The sequence below is a fragment of the Amblyomma mixtum genome, chromosome 2, assembly GCF_055824585.1.
Source record: "Amblyomma mixtum isolate Tamu chromosome 2, ASM5582458v1, whole genome shotgun sequence".
Classification (NCBI taxonomy): Eukaryota; Metazoa; Arthropoda; class Arachnida; order Ixodida; family Ixodidae; genus Amblyomma; species Amblyomma mixtum.
Window position 1 is genome coordinate 315,632,808 of NC_143013.1, and position 10,853 is coordinate 315,643,660.

A 10,853-nucleotide genomic window follows, 5' to 3' on the forward strand; every position below is an offset into this window, starting at 1 on the left:
TCTTCACTTCTGAGAGCTTACATAAAGTTCTGTGTGTTTCTAGTTTTTGTTCTTTTTGACTGTTGCCGAGTTTACGTTGGTATTCGCGGCTATTAAAACAGGCTGTAACTGAAAACATGGTCTAAGAGCCGTGTTTTGCTTTACAGTCGATTCGGCATGCTGAAGGTTGCTCTTACTTGTTTTCTTGCTCACAGAAGCAGGAATTACCCTGCTTTCCTACTGTCACTTAAGTAACATGATTCTTCTCATTACTTACAGGCCAAGAGACAGCGTTATTGGAAAGCCTTCTGAGGCGGTCTAAGGCTGGCCTTCCAATTTCTGGCTACTCCGGCATCGCTGACAGTTTGTGGCCGATCCGAAAGACAAAAGAGGTTTCAACGTTCCACATTCGCATCGCAAGCGCGGCTAGCATGAACAGCCGGAAGAGAGAAGACGGCCTGGGCAAAGCCCCAGAGCGGAAGCTACGTAAGCAGCCCCGGCACCGACTTCCGTTCTTTGTTGTGGAACCTGCGCGCGGCCACGCGGCTGTTCGCAAATCCATTCTGGCGACGCCCACCCACCTCGAATCCTCCAATGCATCCGGTGACTCCGCTTGTGAGCATCACACGATCATCGACCAGATTTTGCGAGGAAAGCGCGAAAAGAAGCACATTAGCCCTCTGATCTTCATCCTTCGGCGACGCCTGGCGCAGAACAAGACTGGAAACACCAGCGCCACGCTCGGTGCTAACCAGACGGAAGTTGCCGCAGAGTCCAAGAACGAAACCGCCGAAAGCAGCCGCCGTCGCCGGGAGTTAGCGATCGACGTCATCAAGAAGGTCATCTTGAACAAGATACTGGCTGCGAGTCGTGAGGGCATGAGACCGAAACCTGGTAAGAACGATTCGAGTCTAGGCGTGACGACTGCTCCGGCACTGCTCATGCGGAAGCTTCCTCTCGCAGCGGAGAGCATCGTCAAGGACACTGGGTCGAACCTGCCCTCCTTCGAATTGTCTTACGAGGTCCAGGTTGTCAAGTACACCGACGGTGAGCCGGGTCAAGAAGTGTACCCGTATGGTTTCGGTTTCATCTCCGGCAGCCAGCTGCCAACGGAAATGGCGGTCTTCGCGATGGCCATGATAGTGCTTCCGCTCCCCATCATCGGCCTGCTCCTTGTGTTGAGCCGCCATTTGAAAATGACTTCCAAGAGGAGGATAATCAAGAATCCGCTCGAAGCAACCCTGGCTACCTCCGGTTCGAGAACTTCGGATGTCAGGTTAAAGATCTGCACAAACACCCCGTGCCCCGGTGCAACGCAACCAGCCGGCTACACCACTGTGTAATCCGGAGAAAGAAAACAGTGACCTTACTGGCATGCTGAGGTGGTTGTTTTGTGTGTTGTCATTGTACAGCTTGGACATTAGGGCGGACTACAAATTAGAGAGTGAGTATAATCAGAGAGACAGACACGAACAAGGGCTGAAGGAAAAGAAGAAAATAAATCTGCATCTGCTCTGCCGCGTCAGCTCGTTGCGCATCCAAAGGCATCGTGGAGCTAACATATGGGAGGCTTCAAAGATGTGTAGGTTCGGCTACTCTCGCTGCTCTACGGCCGACAAAAGGGCCTTCTCGGCATTAGGCATGCGTTACACATAGGACAAAGTTTGCTTCTCAGTGCGTACATTCTGTCTCCGCCTTCGTCCACACACACAAAAAAGTGCTCTAGAGCAAAGGCAGCTGACATGTCCATAGCTGTCAGAGTGAACGCGATATCACATCACAAATGTCCGCTGATAGGAGATGGACGCAATGGCACAGTAACCGTAAACGATTTGAGGATATTCGATGTCAACCTCCCATTAACTCATTTTAGACGAAACCGTTAACTCCCAAACACCACTCCGGTCCATCTCCTCCTCTCCTCCTCTTATCTCCTTTGCCGCAGACTCCTCTGCACTTATTATCCGAGAGCCAATCATATTTCGAAGACCCCTGGCAAACAAAGGCACGTCGTGGTACCGAATTCACCGACGGTTGCTTTTAGAGCGTTAATTCTTCTTAGCTTCCTCAGTTTTTTGCGTTGTGGTCGGTACCGTTCGCATAGCCCTCCAGGTACCCTCCAGGCCTTCCCTCCGTAGGGGGCACCCTCCGATGAGTTGAGCTCTGGACCGCCACCGGTGAAAGGGCATCTACCATCTACGAACCCAGCCCCACCCGCACCTTCCAGTATACCGTATACGAGGCCAATGCGCAACCCCTGCGGTTGCCTAGTGGCTACACCGTTTCCAGTTCTTCCTCCTTCCTCAGTTATGTGCCGTTAGCGTATAGGCGTCTGCAAGCCTGCTACCGAACGCCCACCGGTAAAAAATGCAACTGCGACATACGAGCCCGGCACCTCCTCAATACTATAGTCGGATACAACTCCAGAACGCAGCGGCTTTTCTCCGTCAAAGGATCCCCTTCCAGCCAATGACGTCGGCCGATTCTGCTCTGTCTCTGCTAGCGTGACACTGTAGCGAGCGGCGCCACAATGGAAAGAGGGGTCTATCCCCGACCATACAGGGAAGGGAACGATCCCATTTCACCTACCACTCCCTGCTGTGTCACACTAGCAGGGTCCTGAGAATCGGCCGACGCAATTTACTGGAAGGAGGTTTTTTGACACGGAATAACCGCTGCGTTCTTAAGTGGTATCGGGCCATAGGCAGATGCGCTAACGCTGCGATGGCCGCGATCGTTTCACTCTAGTCTATTAATAAAACAACTATAAAATGTATCCATTTCTTCCCCGAGCAATCCAGCTAAAGCAGGATCATTCCTCACAAACTCACAGAGTCACAAACTTGTAACCGTCCGGTGCTTTTGTTCTGGCGAGAGCGCCGGCTGCGATGACTCGCCCGGCGAACTTGGCAGGCACCAAAACACGGCGGGGTCATTAGCAGCACGGCGTGTTTCTGAAAGTTATTTGCTCTTGCACCACGGCTAACGCTCAAACATTCGCGTTACACATTCGTAACCATCCTGTGAGTTTAATCTCGAAGTCCAATTTTCAGAACGAAAACTGCATCTTTTTCTATCAAACAAGCATCAACTTAAACAAGAAAGAGCCGTAGAATGATTTTTACTAGGAACAAAAATGGTATGGTTGACCTCTTTGGGGCCTTCTTAACCACATTCTCAAAGAAGAAAATGCAATAGCATTTATGTTACCTGCTATGGTGTCTACAATGAGCATCTAATGTTGTTCTTGCGATTTTCCCGCCAAAACTCCGGTTGAAACCGGTTCCATTGTTCTTATATAGTATGCATATGTTATCACCTTCTAGAATGTTCGAGTAGTTTCCATCAGATTGTTATATGAGATCCATTTCCTGCAGTGGACCAAGTTTCAAATCTTGGGGTCCTCAGATTTTCAAATTTGGCGCTGCTCTGATTGGTCTACTGGTTTTCACGTGGTGTTGATGACCTTGCAGTCATCTCAGTTACATTCATAGATCGCGGGTATTATTACTGGGGCAGTGGTGCAGCGGTTAAGCGATGCGCCACTGCCCCGGGAGGTGGTTGCTTCAAACACAGCCACCGCTGGTGCTTGTGAGATCTAGGTTGCTGTTCCAGAGCTCCCGTAAGTCTCACGCGACCACGGTGGGCAGGTAGGATGACGTCACAAGGTCATAAGACCTCTCTCGACCAATCGGGGAATTTCATAACAGAGAAGCCAGCATCACTTATTATTATTTTTGTGTGTGTGTGCGACGACAACATAAATACTGTCGCATTAAAACAGCATTCCCTGTTGAGAAAATGAGTGCGTTTATTGGCGGGGAGAGACGGTGACGGCCCTCGAACCACACGGCCTTCAGCTCGTCATCAACCAGGAGCGTTCAAGTTGGTGAGATTGCTGCTCACTCTGACGCGTGTATCCGTATCGGAACTCCATGCTTCCGGCCGTTGGACCGCTGTGCAAAGACAACTCCGGCCGGCTGCGCCGTATAAGCCGCACCGACGTAGCGCGAAAGCAGAGGCTAAAACCCTGCGGATCAAGGAAGGGATTGCACGCGCAGCGAAAACCCGCACAGGACGGGGCCAGCTGCTCCGAGGGTCTCCGCCTGAGCGTCGCTTTAGCCTCTCCTCGAATCATTACTCTTTTCCCCGGGGCGGATGCGCAACGCATGCATGTGGTGCTGCCAGGGTATGGCTACGCGGATATGAAAGGGCTCCAACGCAATGCCCTATCCAGATTTAGGGAAACTACCGTTATGATAAGACGCTCAGTCGGATCTCCCGGGTGAGGCATGTATGCATATGACTTACAGGAAGAAAAAGCAAACAAAAAGCAAAGTGCAATACGCAGCTCCAGCAAACATGAGAAATGTGGGCAGAGGAAGTAGCCGGCCAGATGCCACACTGCGCGAGGCAGGTTGTGCGCACGTGTGCGCACGTGCGTCCGTTATGTGTCTGCTACGGCTCAAGTTAGAGGACAAAAAAAATATCGTTAATAGAGGAGCTTTGCTCTGTAGCCGGTCTCTTTTTGTCTTCGTTATAAGCTGCTTCGCTGAGACGGTTCGCACAGAGAAACTCGAATCGAGCCAGGTCTGAGTCAGACTAAACCAAGCCGCGCAGCCCTTTATCGTTGCAAAGGCCGCGGACCATCAGGCATTCTTTGTCTTGATAAGGAGCGCTGAGTGTGCGTCGGGCTCGAGGCAGGTGCAGAAAAATAATCGCATGCCGCCGGTGGGATCCGAATAGCTGGTTAAAAAAGGCGAAAGCCTTACTAGCCCCATTACGAGAAAATCCGGCGGCGTGTTGTTCCTGTGTCTACTCGCAGATGGTACAGAAAATCCTAACGATGGCAATGCTGATGATTAAAACTATATTTCCACCGATGTAGGAGACCCCCTACTCCCCGCCCCTGGCACGCAGGCCTGGGGGACGGGGGCCGGGACCTCCGCGACTAAAGACTGGGGAAGCTAAGTACAGAAAAATGGGGTGAAAAAAACTGAAACCCATGAGAAAAACTGCTTAGATAAAATATATTTTCACTGTTTATTCTTGCAAGAACCAGCAGAAAAACAAGCAAACATATCCTGCTTGAGTGCCCTGCGTATGCTAACGAGCGTGCGTGCTATGAACATTGCATGCAGAAGCTCTGCCCAGTGCCCCTAACAATGGACAAAGTTTTAGGTCCCTTAGCCTGCTTCAGGCAACAGAGACTTGCAATGAACTTTCTTTTTACATATTTAAAAGGCATTGCACATCTCGATAAGCTTTAAATTCACTTGCACGTTACCTTCATGCATTCTTCCTGCAGTGAACTTCGTCAGCCCATTTGTCGCACTCCATCATTCCATAGGTTACATCAGTACTCGCCATTGCATCCTTAGTACCCATTTCATGGCCGCATTTTATCTCCGTTTTTTTTTCTTTTACCTCTTCCACGCTGCTCTCCTTCTGTCTTTATCTCCCAAATTCCCCTCCCTACGCAGAGTAGCATGCCAGCGATATTGAAACGCCGGCTAAATTCTCTGTTTTTCATTAAAGAGTCTCTCTCTCTCTCTCTCTCTCTCACACACAAGCGGTCGAGCTTTTCTCGTAGGTAGCGTGCCTGCCTTATGACCCATAGGCAGTGGCGGTCCCAGAGCGTGGTTTTAGGGGGGGGGGGGGGGGGGGGGCGGGGGAGGGGGGCAAATTTCCGCATATCAAAAAAGAAAAAATATAGTGTAGCGGCCTTTATTGGCAAAGAGATGAGTGGTTGTTAAGGCCGGTTAGAGCGGGCAAGGGCAGGTCCGGTCCCAGAATAGTTGATGCTTTTGCCGCGCGTCGGTTCTGCTGGTTGGTTGGTTGGTTGGCCTCAAGTAGAATGGCACATACCCACTACGGGGGAGTGGCCAAGACACAGGCGGTGAACTGTTTGAATGATTAAGAGTTTTAGAGGTAAAGGAGTATTAATAGGGTATAGGCTGACAGATTGGACGACGCAACGAAAGGGGACCTGTTAGCAGGGAGATCGAAGATGGGAGGACGGCGTTATGTGCAAATTTGAATGCAACATATGGAATGGTTCAATTTTGTATTGACTGAAAGAGAGACAGAAAAAAAATAATAATAATAAATTAAAAGTTTGATAATCAGAAAAATGAAAACAAATAGAAAAAAAATAAAAAAAAATATTAGCATGGGAGTCGCTGTGATTCTAAAAGAAATTTTTAAACTGCACAGCGCGCACTCCTGTTGCTTCGTCCAAGCGAAGTAGCGCCAAAGGAAAGAACAACCTCAGTGGACACAGGCAGACCCAGCTGGTGAAACGGATTTTCTAATAGGCGCCTCCTCAAAGAAGAGAATCGGCGGCAGAACAGCAGGAAGTGATCCACTGTCTCAGGCTCGGCACAAAATGGACACAGTGGAGAAACCGCCAGACCAGATCTGTGAAGGTAGAAATTAAGCAGAGGAACTCGGCATCGCAAACGCGTGAAAGAGACCTCCAGTCTGCGCGAACTCCAGTCTTTGCTGCTCCAAGGGTGCAGGCTTCAGCTGCCGATCGTCGTCTTCTCGCCTCGCGCCGCGCATCGGTTCTGTTGCTCCGTCTGCTAAGCGTCTTCCTCTTTACATTTGCCCCCGGGGGAAAAAGAGCCATCCTGGCGATTTAGGGAGTCAACAGGACGCAGAGGTCGTAATACGGCTTCAAACGCGAAACGTGAACGGTCTCGCGCCCACGTCGTCGGAGATCGGGTGATGGCGTCACGGGCTCAACGATGTAAGTGACGGGAGAAGTGCGCTCAAGGACACGGTAGGGTCCGTGGTAGTTTGGCAGCAACTTGGTAGAGAGACCTGGTGCAGCAGAAGGCACACGGAGCCAAGCAAGGGATTGCGGCTGAAAAGTGTCTGTGCCATGGGAGTGGTCGAAGTGGTATTTCTGGCGCCCTTGGTCGTCAGACATGAATGACCGGGCGAGCTGGCGGCACTCTTCAGCGTGTCTGGAGGCTTCAGATACGGTTGTGGATTCCGACGAATCAGGATGGTACGGAAGAATAGTGTCGAGCGGCGAGGATGGTTCACGGCCGTATAGAAGGAAGAATGGTGAGAAACCAGTAGTGCTCTGCGTAGCGGTGTTGTAGGCATATGTGACGAAGGGGAGGACGACGTCCCAGTTAGAATGGTCTGCCGCCACGTACATTGACAACATGTCACCTAATGTTCGATTGAAACGTTCTGTCAAGCCGTTCGTCTGGGGATGATAGGCAGTAGTGGTGCGGCGAGTAATGTTGCATTGCTGCAGAAGAGATGAAACTACGTCTGACAGAAACACCCGCCCACGGTCGCTCAACAGTTCACGCGGGGCTCCGTGTCGAAGTATGAAATGGTGCAAGAGGAAGGCTGCAACATCCCGCGCCGTAGCAGCTGGGAGGGCGGCTGTTTCGACGTACCGTGTCAGGTGGTCTACAGCGACGATGACCCAGCGGTTTCCCGCAGCAGTGTAGGGAAGTGGTCCATACAGGTCAATGCCAACTCGGTCAAATGGCCTGGATGGGCAAGGCAAAGGCTGGATAGGGCCGGTCGAATGGTGATGACCGAGCTTGCGGCGCTGGCAATCGAGGCAGGAACGGACGAATTTTCGTACGTAGTTATACATGCCGCACCAGTAATAGCGGAGGCGAAGCCAGCTTGCGGGTCGCTATGAAAGGCTGCGCATATTTCTGAGCGTAAATGTCCAGGGATCACTAGGAGACATTTGCGGCCATCAGAGAGATAATTTCGGCGGTACAAAATCCCATCATGAATAGTGAAGTGGGCAGCCTGACGGCGGATTGCACGCGGTACCGGCACGACAGAACGGTCTGAAAGATAGCGTACAAGAGAAGTGATCCAAGGGTCCTTGGACTGCTCGTTGGGCATATCGTCCAATGACAAGGAGGCGCAGTCGATGGCGGGAGGAGAGGCACTTTCATTGGCTAGAGGTGAACGAGACAAAGCGTCGGCGTCGTTATGCTTCCTGCCAGAGCGATAGATCACACGAATATCGTACTCTTGAAGGAGTAAGGCCCATCGGGCGAGGCGGCCATTTAGGTCTTTTAGGGAGGACAGCCAACATAAAGAATGGTGGTCCGTGACGACCGCGATAGGCCGGCCGTACACGTAAGGCCGAAATTTCCCGATCGCCCAAACGATCGCCAAGCACTCTTTTTCAGTTACTGAGTAGTTTTGCTCTGGCTTCGTCAGGGTGCGACTCGCGTATGCAACAACATACTCCGCATACCCCGGTTTGCGTTGAGCAAGAACAGCACCGATACCAACGCCACTGGCATCTGTGTGGATTTCAGTAGGAGAAGCAGGGTCAAAGTGGCGCAGTATGGGCGGAGAGGTAAGTAGACGGCGCAACGTGATGAACGCTTCGTCACAGGCAGGACTCCAGCTTGATAGGTCGCTACTGCCACGAAGAAGGGCAGTCAGAGGTGCGATGATACAAGCGAAATTTCGGATAAAGCGTCGGAAGTAAGAACATAAGCCGATGAAACTGCGAAGTTCCTTCATCGTAGAGGGCTTCGGAAACTTAGAGACAGCACGAAGCTTTGCTGGGTCAGGAAGGACACCCTGTTTCGACACGACGTAGCCCAAAATCGTCAACTGACGAGCAGCGAAGCGACATTTCTTTAAATTGAGTTGAAGCCCGGCTGCCTCGAGGCATCCCAAAACTTGCTCCAGGCGAACGAGGTGCGTCTGGAAATCTGGGGAGAAAACAACGATATCGTCCAAGTAACATAAGCATGTTTTCCATTTCAGGCCGCGCAGTATCGTGTCCATCATCCGCTCAAAAGTGGCAGTGGCATTGCATAGTCCGAAGGGCATGACGTTGAATTCATACAGCGCGTCAGGCGTCACAAAGGCTGTCTTGGTTTTTTTATTTAAACGATTTTTTATTTATTTTATTTACACAAAAAACTTTGTGCGCTTTGTTGTTAAAAAATAAAAGGCGAACACTATAGACGTTATACCATTACTCAAACTTTGAATGTTAACATTTACGCCAGCAGTATTCATTGTCGATACCAGGGGAAACAAGCCGACGGCTGAGATATCCCGCCACGGCATGTCTGCGAAGGTCAAAGCACCTGCCCGGACATTTAACCAGTGGCATTAGCGGCCTTCATTACTCAGTTCTGGGAAGCGGCTTTGTTCCGCCCTCAATCCCCTCTTTCGAGGCGGCTGGTCGGCGCTCCTTGTCAAGCCAAAAAGGGATGATCAGCATAAAGGCATGAATGGACAGCTCTTTACCGCCCCAACGAGGTTGCTGGCCACCGCAACCGTAGGTGAATGGCACCACCGTCGCCGCCACTCCAGCGACATGGCAAAACAACGTGGGGGCACGGCAGGACTACGATACCTCGACAATCACTACGAATAGTGCTCGTATAACGTGTGAAATAAGACAGCAGCTAACACGGTGAATGTACAAAGTAGGGTACTACTTGACGCATCACAGAGGAAAAAGCTTTCCAGTTCTACGTCAAAAATTACATCTCGCCCTACGAGAGCCCGAAAACGGACGTCCGGGAAAATATGCAAAGGCTTTTGGGGGGAAGGGGTGGGGGGGGGGGGGGGGGGCGACCTAGGCAATTCCCGCTCGACCGTCTTTTTCGACGAAAGTGCTCTTCATTCTTCGGAAGCACTTCGCAAATGTGAATGGCTTTTTTTGTGCTCATTTTAAAACAGCGCAAAAAAGGCACGCACAACAGGAAGAGACGTACAAAACGTCCGTGTCTTTTTGTTCGTGCCCTGTTGTCCGTGCCTTTTTTTCACTGTTTTAAAATGAGCAACCACCAACTCGCCGAAGCTTTTACCTTAGCAAAGGTTATTTTACGACCCTCTCGACCAATGAGGACTGCAATGATGTCACGACCCACACGACCGATGGGCTTTTTCTTGACACGGACGGACAACGCCGGCTTTTCTCGAGAACGGTACATATAATGCTGCATGCCACATTAAAAGGCGAAACGAGATTATTTCCTATTGACAGCAAATGAAAGGCTCACTTCTCTGTGGACACCTCGACCGCCCTGTGAGTGAAGCGGAGGAGGAGGGTGTCCTAGTGAAGAAACATACGCATAAAAATGCGTTTGGTTTATGGGGCTTTAAGTCCCAAAGCGACTCAGGCTATGAGGGACGCCGTAGTGGAGGGCTCCGGAAATTTCTACCACCTGGGGTTCTTTAACGTGCACTGACATTGCAGAGTACACGGGACTCTGGAATTTCGCCTCCATTGAAATTCTCCCGCCGCGACCGCGATCGAACCCGCGTCTTTCGGGTCAGCAGCCGAGCGCTATTGCCACTGAGCCACCGCGGCGGCGGAAGAAAGTACTATAACAAGGTCAAATGCTTCAAGTGACACTGTGTAAAGTAACGGGGCGAACAAACTGGCAAGTCATGCGGGACCCCTGATTCAGTAAAAAAAAAATTGCAAGGGGCGCTTGAACTCCGCCTCAAAGGTATGACGCGATAGCGTGATGCCTATATATGTAGAAAGGTCACTCTTTACAAGAGTGCGTTGTTGGGCGAGTCGGTCAGGCTTATTTTCAAAGTATACTGCGCACACAAAAACAAGGACGTCAAAGTACACACAACAAGCGCAGACTCGCGACTGAATTCATATTAAAGGAAACACATCTTATATACCTTCGAGCGTCATATCTATGCGCAGTTCAGATATCTGCCTTCTTTTTGATAAAGGTTGATCGAACGGTCACTTACACAGTCATCCACACGCTTACTGATGAAAAACGCCTCGGCAAGTTCACGCGCGACCTGACCTCTGCTTCTCTCTAAAATTTTTGCTTTCATTAGCATAGGTAGGCATGGCTTGTCGCGTGTAGCGTCCGAGC

At 50.8% G+C, this 10,853-nt stretch overlaps 1 protein-coding gene across 1 annotated transcript; it reads left to right on the forward strand.

Moving 5' to 3' along the window:
- The first annotated feature begins 273 nt into the window (after positions 1-273).
- LOC149365055 (uncharacterized) lies at positions 274-1,390 on the forward strand. The gene has a single exon (XM_089570240.1). It carries the CDS (start codon positions 411-413, stop codon positions 1,320-1,322), a length of 912 nt encoding a protein of 303 aa, XP_089426366.1. The 5' UTR covers positions 274-410; the 3' UTR covers positions 1,323-1,390.
- Positions 1,391-10,853: the final 9,463 nt, after the last annotated feature.

Bases quoted from the DNA above. Each gene is read 5' to 3' on its own strand.
- LOC149365055 (XM_089570240.1), top strand. From the start codon at position 411: ATGAACAGCCGGAAGAGAGAAGACGGCCTGGGCAAAGCCCCAGAGCGG.